At 42.0% G+C, this 16,973-nt stretch overlaps 1 protein-coding gene across 5 annotated transcripts in view; it reads left to right on the top strand.

The window, feature by feature from the left end:
- Positions 1-16,973, top strand: part of ZNF248 (zinc finger protein 248) — a 48,595-nt gene that overhangs the window by 19,320 nt on the left and 12,302 nt on the right. For 2 of the 5 annotated variants that reach the window (XM_062214445.1, XM_062214444.1), the window contains 3 exons: positions 1,306-1,432; positions 2,038-2,133; positions 8,626-12,848. In XM_062214445.1, the coding sequence (XP_062070429.1) occupies positions 1,306-1,432; positions 2,038-2,133; positions 8,626-10,127 (1,725 nt within the window). In that variant the 3' untranslated portion in view covers positions 10,128-12,848. Of the gene's footprint in view, positions 1-1,305; positions 1,433-2,037; positions 2,134-8,625; positions 12,851-14,272; positions 14,419-16,973 lie in introns of those variants that run through there. The other 3 variants (XM_062214448.1, XR_009868318.1, XM_062214446.1) reach the window with 3 other exon arrangements.

The following is a 16,973-nucleotide window of genomic DNA, read 5'->3' as shown; positions in this document are numbered from 1 at the left end:
TAATTTCAGATACTATATTTTTCAGCTTGAGACTACCCATACTCTGTGTATATGTGTATGTGCACGTTTGTGTATTACATATACGCTACATATCAGAGGCTCCCAAGACCATCCCTAGGCCCAGTGATTCCCTAGGTTGATCCCACATATCATCATACTGCTATGATTTATTACAATTAATGAATTCTTAAAAATAAAGATTCTGAGAGTATTTTCCCAGTAGAATCTCACAAAACACACATACATCCTGAAATGTGTACCAGAGAAACCTAATAGGTACTTGGTGCCCAGGGTTCTTAGGAAGGGCTGTTCACATAGGTACACTCTGCCTCACTTGTACCAAAATTCCAGCTTCCCAACAGAAATACACATACTCATTGTGAACTGTGTTGTTTACACAGAGTTCAGACTCAGTGAACCCTCAAACAGAAGGGGAGAACCCTTCTGAAATCTAGGCTCCCAGATGCCAGCCCAGGGTGATCCAAAGGATCTGTTAGTCCCAGGCCTGTTCGCTTAACCCTTTTTCTGCACAGCACATGTGCAGTAAGCCTCTTGAACTTCTCTCATGTTCTCATTTATTTTGTTCATATTTTCTCTGTTTCATTGAAAATGCTAATTATTCATTTCAAACTTCCTGTTAATTTCTTGTCTTTAAATGATCTGTCATGGTTCCTGTCTCTTCAGATACCATTAATTTTTTTACTAGATGCCAAATATTGTTTTTAAAAACAATTCGAGGTTATTAGAGATTCCAAGATGATCTTTTCAAGCAGAGAATGTTCATCCTCCTCTCTAGTGGGCAGGTATGCTGCAGGGCACCCAGTTTAATCAATCATGGCTGACCTTGGTCAGGGCCTGCACCTGGTTCATTTCAATCCCCTTATTTTTTCATGTTAACTTAAAGTTTTACATCCCGATGAAAATCAACTTGCTAATGTAAAAGACAGTGTGAAAGATCTAACTCTTCTTCTGTAACACCAATCTACTTTGTACACATTGCTAGTTCCTGCAGTGTCCTCTTTATTAAATATTAATGTGTATGTTTCCATATCAGGTCATAAGCACTTTGAGAACAGGAAGTATGGTTGTTTTCATCAATAGTATCTGCAGCAACTTGGACAGTTCCAACCCCTTTGTGGAAACTTAATTTATATGAGATATCTTGTGTTACTCTACATAGCTTAGCAAAAAAGGAAGTATCCTATAAGCTATTTTTGATAACTCTAAAGAGATTAGTTCTCTTAAGTCTTTCCTACATCAGCTAGTTCTGACTACTCCATATAGCAAAGGAATGTACTGTTACAGGAAAAAGTGTCATTCAAGGATGTGTGCGTGGACTTCACCCAGGAAGAATGGTACCTGCTGGACCCTGCCCAGAGGGTGCTGTACAGAGATGTGATCCTGGAAAATTACAGCAACCTTGTCTCAGTAGGTAAGGGGATTTTTTTTTTTTTTCCATGCTGCCTATAGCGTGCATTGCTTAGTTGCTGAAACATGTGAATGCCCTGTTATTTTCCCTTGGTGAAGCTTGAGATTCAAGATATTGAGATTCACTCTTGGCCACCATAGAGTGTGTTCTTACCTCCTAAGAGACTGGTTTAGATGGATTTTTTTAAGGATTTATTTTTTATTTATTTGAAAAGCAGAGTTACAGAAAGAGAGGGAGAGAGAGAGATCTTCCTTCCTCTTGTTTGCTCCCCAAATGGCCACAACAGCTGGAGCTGTGCCAGGCCAAAGCCAGGAGCCCAGAGCTTCCTCTAGGTCTCCCATGTGGGTACAGGGACCCAAGCACTTTCGCTTTCGCAGGCACACCAGCAGGGAGCTGGAACAGAAGTGGAGTAGCTGGGTCTCGAACAAACATTCATAAGGGATGCCAGCATTGCAAGCGGTGGCCTAACCCACAGTGCCAGTCCCAACGTGGATATCTTTGAGCAGCTCCTGAAACTGGAGCTTCTTTTCTCTTCATTTTTTCCGAGTTTCTGAAACCAAGCTTGTTATTTTCTCTTAGGCCAATTCTGTGTTATTTTCTCTTAACAGGGTATTGCTTTACTAAGCCAGAAGTGGTCTTCAAGATAGAACAAGGAGAAGAGCCCTGGATATTAGAGAAGGGATTCTCAAGCCAGAGCCACTCAGGTGAGTTAGTGTGTTCACAGGCAAATGATAGCTCAAGGAATGTCGATCTAAGGTCACTGATTTAGGGTTTGTTACCTTTGGAATATTTTTCAGATATTTCTATATTTGGCCCTATACATTTGGAAGTGACCAAGGGCCCTTGACCCACCTCCTTGTTACCTCAGTCCCATCTGCATATGTCAGTCTTATTCATAAATGCTTTGCTTTTTTTCCCTGTGAAATTTCAGAATTGATTTCTCTGTACCAAACCCAGTTGGCTTCATCTTAGATATTTTTTCTTGATTAGTTTCTCGTTGTCTTTCTAAACTTGTTCATCTTCTCTCTCCTGTCTTTAGATATCTTTTGATAGCTGCAATGTATTCACGCGATACTTTCAGATATTCTCTCCAAAAATCCGATGAGTACTTCCTGTTACATTATGTTTTAGTTAATAATATAATAAAGTCTCTGGATCATAGAATGTCTGGTACAACAGGGGACAAAAATCATAGAAATATGAAGTGTGCTTCAAAAAGCTCATGGGAAATAGAATTAAAAGATGAAGTTTATTTTGGTAAAAATAATTGTGAAATCTGTGTATATGATGGATCTTCAAAAAGTTGATGATAGGGCAGATGTTTGTCACAATAGTCAAGATACGACTTGGGGACTGGCATTATGGCACAAGCAAGTTAAATTGGCACTTGCAATGCCAGCATCCCATATCAGAGTGCTGCTTTGAGACCTGGCTGCTCTGCTTCTGATCCAGCTTCCTGCTAAGGTGCTTGGGCAGGAGCTGGATAATGGACCAACTGCTTAATCCTTGCCACCCAGGTGGCAGGCCTAGATGGAGTGCCTGATTTCTGGCTTTGGCCTGACCTAGCCCTGACTGTTGCACAGCCATTTGAAAAGTGAACCAGTAGTAGATGGAAGATGTGTCTGCCTCTCTTTCTGTCCACCTCTCTCTGTCACTCTACCTTTCAAATAAATAATTAACTGATCTTAAAAAAATAAAATGACATGGCATGGGTTCAAGTCTCAGCTCCACTTCTGATTTCCAGTTTACTGACAGTGTGCACCAAGAGAGGCAGCAGGTACTGGCTCAAGTACTTGGATCCATGTGACCCACATGGAGGACCTGTATTGATATCTGGGTTTTGGCTTTGGCCTGTCTCAGCCTTTGCTGTTGGGGCCATATAGGAAGTGAACCAGTGGATGGGAAATCTCAATCTGTCTCTGTCTGTCTGTCTCACTTCCTCTCTTTCTGCCTTTCAAGTAAATAAAAATTAAGTGAATAAATTTTTTTTTTTTTTTGACAGGCAGAGTGGACAGTGAGAGAGAGAGACAGAGAGAAAGGTCTTCCCTTTGCCGTTGGTTCACCCTCCAATGTTTGCCGCGGTAGGCGCGTTGCGGCCTGTGCACCGCACTGATCCGATGGCAGGAGCCAGGTGCTTCTCCTGGTCTCCCATGGGGTGCAGGGCCCAAGCACTTGGGCCATCCTCCACTGCACTCCCTGGCCACAGCAGAGAGCTGGCCTGGAAGAGGGGCAACCGGGACAGGATCGGTACCCCGACCGGGACTAGAACCCGGTGTGCCGGCGCCGCAAGGCAGAGGATTAGCCTAGTGAGCCGCAGCGCCGGCAAGTGAATAAATTTTTTAAAGGGAATTCATTAAAAGTGCGTATTGTGAAAAAACTATGCATGGATTTAATTTTTTTCCTCCAAAATAAACATCTTTCATTCATTTTTCCATGAATGTTTTGAAGTATCTTGGTCTTTGTGTATATATTTATATACACACACTGTTGGGTGGTGGTGAGTACTGGGAAGAGAACTGGGGGAAAAAAAAGAATAGATAACGATAGTGTGTGCTGTTTGGCAAAGAGGTCAGAGAAAACCTTTTGATGAGTTCTACTTTAGAAATGAGAATTTTATAGTGTGGGCTATGTGTATTCAGAGTATTCCAGACAGAGGGAGCCTCTCAGATAGGTATATTCTTGGGATGTTTGAACAATGGCAGGGACCAGAGTGGCTGGAAGCCAGTGGGAATGGGAAGTTTGATACGAGATGATGTTGTAGAAATAGCATGGACGTGGTAGATTTGTTCATTTCATTCTCAGTGATGTCAGAAACCCTCAGATTGTTTTTGGTAACGACAGATTAAGTCATCCAATCTGGTTTATAGCTTCAAGGTTCTCTCTCAGTTCTGGGCAGTGAATACACAGTGGTGGTGGCTGTTGGGTGGGCATAAGCAAGGAAGGCATTCCAATTAAGAGACGTTCTGTATTTCCGGGGCACAAGGATGGGGCTGAGGCTGTGCTGGAGGTGCTGAGAAGTGATAGGTTTGTATGGATGTCTTAAAGAAGGGACCAAGGGGTTTGCTGTTACAGACTGGACAGAGAGTGGGAGAGAACAGAAGGAGTCAAGCCTGATCCCAGTGATTATCTCCTGTAGCCAGATCATGAGGGTCCTACCAGCTGGGGGTAGTTAGGAAGGAAGCATTGCATAGGAGCTAGGACAGAGTTAATTTTGTGCCGGAGATGTTGGAGACATGTGAGTACATGGTTGCAGCTGGAACCAGGCATGTCAGTTCAGAAGGCATCAACTTCAGATGATGATAAGTGTGTCGGGGCTAGATGAGATGATCTAGGACAGGGGTCCACAACTTTCTGTAAAAGACTCGGTAGTAAGTGTTTCAGGCTTCGTGAGCCACGTATGGTCTCAAACGCAGCTGCTCCTCCTTCCATCCCTCCTCTCCACTGCTCCCTTCCTGCCTCATTTCTTCTTTGTCCTCCCACTTCCCTACTGCCTTGTCCATCTTTGTCCCTTTCAAAAAAAAACTTTCAAAACCTTCTTAGCTCAAGGGCCATTGCTGTGTAGTCACTGTTTGCCGGTCTCTTTTGTGGAATGTGGCTGTGCATAGGTGGGATTATTTGGACAGTCCTAGTGTTAGAGGGCGTTACATAGGTCTGTCCGTCACAGGAGACTGAGAAGGAGCAAACTGAGCTACATGAAAACCAGAGAACCTATTTTCCAGGAGTCAAATCAGGTACATTCTACCCTAAGAGGCAACCACGGGGTCCCTGTTCTGAACCTGCTGTCACTTTACTGGTCTCATCATATTCCTGTTATTATTTCCATTTAAAGCTGTTGTCTACATCTACATGTTTTCATAATCTTGCTTTTTCAGATACCACTCAAAACATGCAGATACAATTATGTCTGTGTTCTCTCATACCTGACTTAGTCTAATCCCTAATTGGTTCTTTTGTGTTTTCGTTTTTTGGTTTTTTTTGTTGGTTTTTTTTTTTGTTTTTTAACGTAAAGCATTCAGGTTTCTTTTCATTAACCTAACAAGGTAAGCTGTAGTTGCTCCTTATTAATAAATGTAACTAAATCTCTTTTTATTAACTGTATAATGTGGCTTTATCCTACCCATCTTAAATTTCTTTTTTTTCTTTTTTTTTTTTTTTAGTATTTTTCCCAAGAAACCTTTTCTTCCCCCCAGAAACCTCTTATTTAAGGTATACAAACTTCATGCATTTCATAAATGCAACTTTAGGAATATAGTGATTCCTCCCACCCTACCCTCCCTCCCACCTTTTTTCCTCCTCCTTCTCCTATTCCCATTATTTTTTACTAAAATTATTTTCAATTAACTTTATACACATGAAATTATACTAGGAAAAGAGTTCAACAAATAGTATGAAAATAAACTGTCCTCAGCAATCAAGACAACGGCTGTTCAAAGTTATTGCATCTCAAAGTGTCAATTTCAGTTCTATAGATTACCTTTTAGGTGCTCTAATAGTTACCACAGAGCAGGTTAAATTTCTTTCTGCTTTCTAGAATGTATACTAACCCTCATTCTGTTCTGTATTTTAAACTGTGTTTATAAATGTTCTCTCATTTATCTGAAACACTCTTTCTTGTTTACTATTGTCTTTTGTTTATTATATAAGGTGTTTAGATGCTGCATGATAGATAGCAATGGCTTGTTACTATTATTTCACTTGTTTTATTTTATAGCTCGGGTTGTTTTTTTTTTTTTGTTTTTGTTTTTGTTTTTTTTTTTGCTATAACTTAGTCTTTATTTTTTTAAGATTTATTTATTTGAAAGAGAAGTAGAGAGGTAGAGACAGAGAGATCTCCCATCTGCTGGTTGACTCCCCAAATGGCTGCAATGGCCAGAGCTGAGCTGATCCAAAGCCAGGAGCCAGGAGCTTCTTCCAGGTCTCCCACACATGTGCAGGGGCCCAAGAACTTGGGCCATCTTCCACTGCTTTCCCAGGCGCATTAACAGGGAGCTGGGTCGGAAGCGGAACAGCCAGGGCTAGAACCGATGTCCATATGGGATGCCGGCAGTGCATGCCAGGGCTTTAACCCACTGTACCACAGTGCTGGCCCCATAGTCTGTATTTTATGATACTTACCTGTCAGTTTCAAAAAAACTCAGATTTAATGGCTGTTGTTTAGGGCTTCTTTCTCTACTGCAGTATTCTCTCTTTTCCCTATTCTAGTGTTTTGATTACTTTGGTTTTTTTAATATTTATTTTATTTATTTGAAAGAATTACAGAGAGGCACAGAGAGAGAGAGAGAGAGAGAGAGAGAGAGAGAGAAGTCCTCCATCTGATGGTTCACTCCCCAGATGGCCGCAATGGCCGGAACTGTGCTGATCTGAAGCCAGGAGCCAGAAGCCTCCGTGTCTCCCACACAGGCGCAGGGGCCCAAGGACTTGCGCCATCTTCTACTGCTTTCCCAGGCCACAGCAGAGAGCTTGATCGGAAGAGGAGCAGCCGAGAACAGAACCGGCGCCTATATGGGATGCCGGCGCTTCAGGCCAGGGCTCTAACTCACTGTGCCACAGCATTGGCCCTGATTACTTTAATAATTATCTACAAAGCCAGGTTCAGAAGGGATTGTTATTTCTGTTCAGAAAGCATTCTTTAGCTCTCTTCCTAAATGCACATCCCCTTCTTTTGTCCTTGAACATTAAAGCTCATTAGGTACAGGTTCAAAATAACTCACATGCACATTGCTTTTTAAAATCATTACGGTACTGTCTCCTCAGCAGTGGCAGAGGAGATAAGACTGTAATAACACCTGCCAAGTGCCAGGTCTGTCAAGACCAGAGCCTGTAGCATTGATCAAGGGATTTATTTTGTATTCAATGAATTATGTGGACAGTAACTTCTTCTAAAGATTGGAGCAAATACAGCTTTAAAATGATAGAGACATTGTAGAGATTTTTGGTTTTCTTTCTTTTTTGTTTGTTTGCTTCTGTTTTGCTAATTAAAGCAACTAGTATTTCACTGAGGGAAGTCCAGGTTCCAAGGAGAGCCAAGGCTGGGTTGCTTCTAGCGCAGTGAAAGTTGTGTTATTGGGATGAGCTGTTTGCTAGAGTCTGCCGCTTGGCCAGAGCTGCGCAGAGGTGGTTTCAGTGCAGTGAACCCTTACTGTGAGTCAGCTGGTGTAAAGTTTTATTTGTTTGTTTTCATTTGTTTTTTCCAGGATAATGTTTATCTTTTGTTCTTTGAAGCAATGGACTCAGAGAGCTGTTGTAGACTTTTTTTTTTAAATATAAGATTAATGTCATTGTGTTTAGTAGTAGATCCAAGAATGTTTATGATAGGATTACTGAAGGTCTGTACCATGTAGGGAGCCTCAAAGAAAGTAAAAGCCACATATGAGCTTAGATGTTAAAGAAGAAAACCTAGCTACAAAGGCAGACTTAAAAACCAAGATATGGAAACAGGTGTACATCTTAGCGTCCCACCACAGTAATCAGGCATGCGCTGAGTGTACAGACCATGCTTTGCCTCTGTCAGACCTGTTTCTTCCTCTGTTCTGTTTCTCATACACATCTCAGAAACTCTGTCTTCTATTCATCATGTCTTAAGTTTATTTCATCTGCTTTTCTTCCTTAGAGCCCTTAAAAATAATTATTCCTTATCAATAAAATTTAAAAATATATAAATTCTGGGGTTTCAGACTATTCTTTTGAACCTAAGGAGCTTGGTATTTTCAGGACTTTAGTTTGATGTTACTGTATAGAAGTGAAAAGAAGTGTGTACCCAGGTGACAATCCTGATTTGTGTGCAGACTGTTCTGTCTCCATCCAGTATCACTCATGCTTCAACAAGAGACCCTTGTTTCCCAGTCTTCACTGTTACTTTAATCAGTGTTCATTGTCTGTGTGGGGTTCACCCTGTGCTCTCTGAGTTACCCTCTTTCTGAATCAGCTACCTCCGCTTCCTGTGTGTTGAATTCTCTTTTACCTTTTCTGTACAGTATTGAAGATTATATTTTTAACATGTTAAGATCACTGCCATTTTCCTCTCCCTGTTTACACTGCAGCATGTTTGTGTTTATCCCAAGACAGGAGGGGAAAGGAAATACATGCTTGGATTCAGTTCACTCCAGAAGACTAAAACAAAGTAATTTGTGTAAAAGTCCAGTTCCGTTAGAAATGTATTCAGAGCCATAAGATATGGTTGTTTTTCTTATTTCTAGAAAGGAAATGGAAAATTGATGACCCATTAGAGAGCAGCCAAGACAATCCAGATGAACATTTCTGGCAGCTTGTATTCACCAGCAACAAAACAGTAAGTGTAGAAAGTGGTGACAGAGTAAGGAAAATTTCTAATCTGGGCACAGACCCTGTTTCTTCAAGAAATTTTCCCTGTAAAGTTTGTGATTCATGTGAACTAAGCTTGAAAAATATTTCAGGCTTACTTACTGGTAAAAAGAACTATTCCAGAAAGAAGTCTAATGAGCTTAATGTTTGTGAGAAGTTACTCCTTGATATTAGGCATGAGAAGATTGCTGCTGGAGGGAAATCCGGTAAATATTTACAAAAAAGGAATGTCCTTAGTCATCACCATGGTCTCACTCAGCCAGGTTTTGACCCACCTTTTCAGTATAATGAAAATGGACAAGGCTTCCCTGAGGAGGCAGCCTTTTTAACACATCAGAGATCTCAGCTGGGAGAGACGGTCTGTAAATATAATGAATGTGGAAGAACCTTCATTGACAGTTTAAAGCTCCGTGGATCTCCGAGAACTCATTTGGAAATGGAGCCAGATGAATGCAGTGTGTGTGGGAAGTCTTTCTACATGGATTTAAGGTTTGGACATCAGAGAGCTCTTACAAGGGACAATCTTTATGAATACAATGAGTACGGTCAGATTTTCTGTGACAATTCAACTTTCATTATCCACCAGGGAGCTTACTCAAGAAAGATTTCCCAGGAATATAAAGTGAGTGACAAAACTTGGGAAAAATCCCCCCTCTTTAAACATCAGCTAGTACATATGGTAGAAAAGCCCTATGACTACAAAGAAAATGGAAATAATTTCAGTAAGAAGTCACATCTCACCCAGCTTCGGAGAGGTCACTCAGGAGAAAAAACCTTTGAATGTGGTGAATGTGGGAAGACCTTCTGGGAGAAGTCAAACCTCACCCAGCATCAGAGGACACACACAGGGGAGAAGCCCTATGAGTGTGCTGAGTGTGGGAAAGCCTTTTGCCAGAAACCACACCTTACCAACCATCAGCGGACACACACAGGAGAAAAACCCTACGAATGTAAGCAGTGTGGAAAAACGTTCTGTGTGAAGTCAAACCTCACTGAACATCAAAGGACCCACACAGGGGAGAAACCCTATGAATGTAACGTGTGTGGGAAATCCTTCTGCCACAGGTCTGCCCTAACCGTCCATCAAAGAACGCACACGGGGGAAAAACCCTTTATATGTAATGAATGTGGGAAATCCTTCTGCGTGAAGTCGAACCTCATTGTACATCAGAGAACTCACACAGGGGAGAAACCCTATAAATGTAACGAATGTGGGAAAACTTTCTGTGAAAAGTCAGCTCTCACTAAACACCAGAGAACTCACACAGGGGAGAAACCCTATGAGTGTAATGCATGCGGCAAGACCTTCAGTCAGCGGTCAGTACTCACGAAACATCAAAGAATTCACGCGAGGGTGAAAGCTCTTTCAGCATCCTGAACATCCCAGTCAAACTTATACAGTTTTTTAAAATGAGACCAGAGAAAGCCAAAGAATGCCATGAGTTACTAGAAAATGACATCTTGTTTGAATATGTAAAAGCATTCAGGAGGAAGTAAAGCTTTTCATTAGTAAATGTGTACTAAGGAGGACTCCATTCATTTAAGCAAGGTGGTAAAACACTTCAGAATTTATGTTGTTTAGTGTTATATTCCAGGTGATACCAAAATTATATTATAAGCATAACGGGCAATATTCGTCCACATCCATATTCACAGTGGAATCTTTTCACAAAAAATTGAGTGACAACTGCATTAAGTATACCTGTGAGAGACTATGTGAGTATGTCGATGCAATGGAACTTTGCAGTGTGCTTAATTTGCATTCAAGCTTGTGAGGAGAAAATTATGAACCTTAGTTTAGTAATTATCATGGTATTTATTAATATTTTTCACACTAGGTAACGCAGGTATCTATAAGTTGTATGCATATGTATGTGTGTATATACGAATATGTATATATGTATGTATATGTAAATGTATTTGTAATCACATACTTAAACACACATAGTAAGTGATGTGCCAGCATCACCTCATACTCACTGAAAAGTGCTGCTGACATATTTTCAGGAATTTTGCGAGCCAGTTAAACATGGTCATTATTTTAAATTATATAAACTTATAACTAAAGTGTATTTAAAACAAAGTTAATAAATATTCGACACTCAGCACTTCCCAGTTCTTTGGCTACAGCTCACTGTTCCTGTGTTGAAGTTGCTGTGTTACTGAATCTATGGTCAGAATACCACAGATTCATGCATTGCGTTGGGCGCCTTCCTTGCTGCATCCGTCAGTTCCAGCACCTTGGTGGGTTGGCCTTGGTGGGACTTTTTACACCATGGACATTGGCGAACATGGGATATCAGAGGTTTCATTTTCTCAGTGAACCCATTGTCAAAATTTGCCAACACACTTTTCTCTGTGTGTATGTGAAAATATATTTGGCAGCTTTAAAGTACAAATCACATACCTACCCTGTTTTCTATTTCCCGGCCTGGCTATGGCCATTACTACTGAACTGCCTCTTCAATAAAGCCAAAAGATGTTTTAGTGAGGTTTTTAACTACCTCTGAATCAGTCCTGTTCTAAAGAGAACCCGAGTCTGTAACTTGGCCAATATATGTTTTGAATGAAATATTATTTCACAACAGTATCACCTGCCTTTTCTGTTTCCTGGTGTATTTGAATAAATATGGCCATAATTACTAAACTACTCTCTCCATAGAAAAATCAAACATATTTTTCCAAGGTTTTTAAGCTACCTCTAGGTCAGTCAGTGATGTAATTGCTGGTAGTAACATTGGCATTGACATAAATTATGCTAAGTTAGTATCAATTATAAACAGTAATACTCACTGCACTGTACAGATAAAGAGTGGTCATATGAAATGAAATGTCCATCTCATACTCGTGATATTTCATCGTGGTATCTGTAGGCATGATATGTGTAACCCTAGTTCTGTGTAACCCAGGAACTGTGTGTTTGTATTTAGCGCTATAGGGCTGTTTTCTTATGTTTCATTGGAACAAATGGGTAAGAAGGATACTGCCCATCTACTTCTTTCTTGCTTAGCTAAATTTTAACCTCTTTGACCATTCTTTTCCCAGTTAATTTCAGGGGTAAACCAAAATTATTCAAAGCAAATCATGGAAATTAAATGCTAATGATTTTTGGGGGTGGGGAGTGAACATGTGACCAATGAGATGTTTGGAAAATACTCCGCATCACTTTGGAGAAAGAGCTCAGTGGTTAAATATTATCATGACATGAGAACATGTGAGAGTCATGAGAAGAAAGTGTCCCTCTTATGCTGGACTTCTTCATGTCTGTAAGATATGCAGGTGTGTCTGTGTGTGTGTGTGGCCCTGCAGGGCAGTAGATTGAAGATAACAATGCACAAGCTGGGAAAAGCCGGCTCAGAGGAGACATCGCGAGCTCTGCACTTGCTCTCTGCCAGGACCTTGTATCTATCAGATGTGATAGTAACTGTTTCTTATTTGTTCTTAGGGATGTCTGATCCTTAGAGCTGAAGGATCCAACTGACTCAGAGGAACATTTTTGTAAGTGTTAGTGATCTATACAGTGAATTGTGTCTTTTGACACATTGGTGCTGGTTTAGCTGTTTGTATCAGCCGTGAATCATTCTGGTAGAAAAAAAGGATTCTTCAGTAAAAGGTACATTAATGGCAGACAGTACAGAGGTGTGGGTCAGATGCAAGGGATATTAGAATCCATAGAGGCTAGCATCACAGGAAGCCATTGGCATTCTGAGACCTCAGAGGGCAAGGATGGACAGTGTTACCAGAGCTCAGTGACCCACTGTTGTGGAGGAGAGATGTCTTAAAGAATTGTGGCTCCAAGCTGCCTGCCTGCCTTTGGAGAACCCAACTACGTGCATCTGCAGGTGAGCCCATGTGGGCACAGAGAAGGGTGGAGAGAGTCTGGGTGGAGAAAATGAAGAATAAGCAGCACAAATGTTTTTTTCATTTCTGTAAGTTCCTATGTTTTTAAAAAGCTAAGTATTAGAAATAAAATTTACTCTACTAGTCAAAAGTTGTGTTTCTGCTTCCTTGTGCTTTCAGATCAGCATAAGTAAATTCCTTTTAGAACCGAGCACTCTGGCAGGTTCATCTCCTTTGACATGTGTGAAGCAGACATTGTGGCTGTCCCTGGTGTTCTTGTTCTGCCTTCTTCTTTATATATATATATATATATATATATATATATATATATTTTTTTTTTTTTTTCTTCTTACAGCTAAATAGCCAGTTGTCTACTGCACTGTTGAACTCACTCCCTATCTTTTTGATTGGGTGTGATATAATCATGTACTTAAATATAATGTGTTGCGGCTTTTGATTTTGTCTGTTCTTTGCAACTTTTTCTATGTTCTTCCAGCTGTAGAACCTGAGCTTGTTGGCCGGCGCCGTGGCTCAACAGGCTAATCCTCCACCTTGCGGCGCCGGCACACCGGGTTCTAGTCCCGGTCGGGGCACCGATCCTGTCCCGGTTGCCCCTCTTCCAGGCCAGCTCTCTGCTGTGGCCAGGGAGTGCAGTGGAGGATGGCCCAAGTGCTTGGGCTCTGCACCCCATGGGAGACCAGGATAAGCACCTGGCTCCTGCCATCAGAACAGCACGGTGCGCCGGCCGCAGCGCGCTACCGCGGCGGCCATTGGAGGGTGAACCAACGGCAAAAGGAAGACCTTTCTCTCTGTCTCTCTCTCTCTCACTGTCCACTCTGCCTGTCAAAAATAAAAAAATAAAAAAAAAAAAAGAACCTGAGCTTGTGCATTTACCCCAGATGCCCTTGGCCTGCCTTGGTATTCCTCCAGGAATGATCATTGGTTCCAAAATAGGCCAATGAGAATCTAGAATATTTTTATTGGAGGTCACCAGATGATCTATGTCCTTGTTGCTGCCAGCATTCATGCCAAGAAAACACATTTGGGCTGCAGTCTGTTGAGAATCAGTCCTCAATACACACACAAAAACACATTTGCCCAAGAGATGGTGGTGGTAAAAGAAAAAGAAAAAATAGGGTTGTGTTTGAACTTTAGATTTAAACATGGAGAGGAAAACACTTCACTGGGAAGGCTACATTGAGAGAGGAGCCAGCAGATGTGTGGAGGAAGAGTATGTGAGCATTTGATGTGTGTGTGATACATAAGCATGGGTAACCAACAGCTTTATGTGAGATTCTGTTTCATGATGCAACTCTTAGCCTGGTTACCTGTAACTTTGATTCTACTTTTTTACTGTACTGTCCTCTATTAAAAGGAGTACTCATTCCCATGTACTAAACTGGCCACATAGCCAGTGAGTGGGGTCCTCCCCCAGGCACTGGTGTGTAAGGTCACTACAGGAATTGCTCAGTCATAAGTTTGTGCTTCTGCAGTGGCAAAGTCATCAGTCCCAGTGCTAGAGTTTGTTTTAGGACTTGGGCTTCTTTCTTTCCCTTCTGTATTATGCCCCATCTCTTCAAACCCAGTCTGTCGTTGTTGGAGAATGTAGAACCAGAGCCAGTTCAGCTCAGCTCTGGGGGTCCTTGATGCCCTCAGCCTTGATATCATGCTTTCTGCCCCCAGTCAGAAGCCACCGCTGGCACTGCCCTGCACCTCCCCTGAGTCTTCATCTACCACTGGTGAGTGGGCACTGCTGGTTCAGGCTGGACCTTTTCCATGCATACTGTAATTAACACACACATACACATATACACAGAGATACATATGTACCTGTGGGTAATTTGTAATATACTGGAGTCAGTTTTTATGGACATTTGAATTTTATGAGTCAGAAATACAGTCCAGATTTTTTTTTTTTTTTTGACAGGCAGAGTGGACAGTGAGAGAGAGAGACAGAGAGAAAGGTCTTCCTTTTGCCGTTGGTTCACCCTCCAATGGCCGCCGCGGTAGCGCGCTGCCGCCGGCGCACCGCGCTGTCCCGATGGCAGGAGCCAGGTGCTTCTCCTGGTCTCAGGACCCAAGGACTTGGGCCATCCTCCACTGCACTCCCTAGCCACAGCAGAGAGCTGGCCTGGAAGAGGGGCAACCGGGACAGGATCGGTGCCCCGACCGGGACTAGAACCCGGTGTGCCGGCGCCGCAAGGCGGAGGATTAGCCTAGTGAGCCGCGGCGCCGGCCACAGTCCAGATATTAAATGAAGTCCTTTATTACATGCAAAATTGTAGATGATGCCAATTGCAAAACACTGTTTGTTACCTGGAATTAGATCAGTTTAAAACTGGTACGGCTAGAGATTTGCAAGCTGTATTTTTTCATTGCTACCAAAAAGAAATAAACCTTCATATTTAATGTTGTGTGCATGCACGGCTATGACTGTTGGTGGTGTTTAGAGTTGTCTCAGCTGATTTGTGCAGATGTTCTATTGTTACAATTAAAAATTTAGAAATTACCATAAAAATGTAACCTAAGAGTTTTTCAACTGTAAATGATATCTGGGAGGTCATACAGCACCAGGAAACACCATCCAGTGAGTTTAGTGCGTAAGGATGAGAAAATAAAACTCAGAAAATGCTAATTAAGATCACTGTGGGCTGGAGCCGCGGCTCGATAGGCTAATCCTCTGCCTGTGGCGCCAGCACACTAGGTTCTAGTCCTGGTCGGGGCACTGGATTCTGTCCTGGTTGCCCCTCTTCCAGGCCAGCTCTCTGCTGTGGCCCGGGAGTGCAGTGGAGGATGGCCCAAGTGCTTGGGCCCTGTACCCGCATGGGAGACCAGGAAAAGCACTTGGCTCCTTCCTTCGGATCAGCGTGGTACACCGGCCGCAGCGGCCATTGAAGGGTGAACCAACAGCAAAGGAAGACCTTTCTGTCTCTCTCTATCACTGTCCACTCTGCCTGTCAAAAAAATTAAAAAAAAATCACTGGGAAGACTTTACCACAGAAATTACAGGCTTACATTCTCTGAAAAATATTTTCCATTTTACTTATTTATGTGAGAAAATTAGTGGGGAAAATATTATACTCCCCTCTGTCATCTTTTGATGGGTTATAATTCAGGGCTGAGGAGCATCTGGCCTGCAAAATCATTTGGTCTGGCCCTGCCAAACAACTGCAGGCAGTGCTCAAAATTTAATTAATCTATAGCAGGCTAACTTTTAACTTGATAATTTTGTGTGGCCTACAAATGATGTTATAAATATCTAAATGCCCCTTGACAGGAAAAAGGTTTCCACCCTTGGATATTGTATAAATTCTGTTTCTCATTTTACAAACTACTTCAGGGTCCAGCACTGTGGCATAGCGGGTAAAACTGCTGCCTGCAGTGCTGGCATCCCATATGAGCACTGGTTTGAGACCCAAGTGTTCCACTTCTGATCTAGCTCTCTGGTATGGCCTAGGAAAGCAATAGAAGATGGCCCAAGTCCTTGGGCCCCTGTACCCATGTGGGAGACCCAGAAGAAGCTCCTGGCTCCTGGCTTCAGATCAGCAGATCTCCAGCCACTGCGGCCAATTGGGGAGTGAACCAGCGGATGAAAGACCTCTCTCTCTCTCTTTCTTTCTGCCTCTACCTCTACCTCGCCTCTCTCTGTGTAATTCTCAGATAAATAATTTTTTTAAAAAAACAAACTACTTCAAAAATTCATAGAAAATGGAACCAACGGCCAAACAAGACCTTTCTCTCTGTCTCTCTCTCACTGTCCACTCTGCCTGTCAAAAAAAAAAAATGGAATTAGAGATTATTTTTCAAAACATTGAAATTCATGCATGTCAGGGAGGTCTTCAAAAATTTGTGGAAAATGTACTATGAAAAATCTATGCAGGGACTTCAAAAGAAAATTCATTTATTTGAAAGGCAGAGTTACGGAGAGAAAGAGATTGAGATCTTTTCCATCTGCAGATTCACTCCCCAAATGGCGACCATACCAGGACTGAGTCAGGCTGAAGCCAGGAGGTCCATACAAATGTGCCATGTGAGTGGCAGTGGCCCAACTAGTTGGGCCATTTTCTACTGCTTTCCCAGGCACAGAGCTGGATCAGAAGTGGAGCAGCCAGGACTTGAACTGATGCCCATGTGGGATGGTGGCACTGGAGGCAGTGGCTTAACCCACTACGCCACAGCACCAACCCTTTCTCTTAATTTTTACAATGACATACTCTGATACACTATGGATATAGTAGCATATAAGACTTGAAAAACTGAATTTGGAGGAATGATAGCTATTTTGTGCTTTAATGCTCTGTGACAGGATTATACTATAAGCAAATGAATCAAACTATGTAAATCACAAAAACTAAACAGTGTGAAAAGGGTAATTCTCAGGCAT

This window comes from Lepus europaeus, chromosome 17 (genome assembly GCF_033115175.1).
Source record: "Lepus europaeus isolate LE1 chromosome 17, mLepTim1.pri, whole genome shotgun sequence".
Lineage (NCBI taxonomy): Eukaryota > Metazoa > Chordata > Mammalia > Lagomorpha > Leporidae > Lepus > Lepus europaeus.
This window is presented reverse-complemented; position numbering and strand designations above follow the sequence as displayed.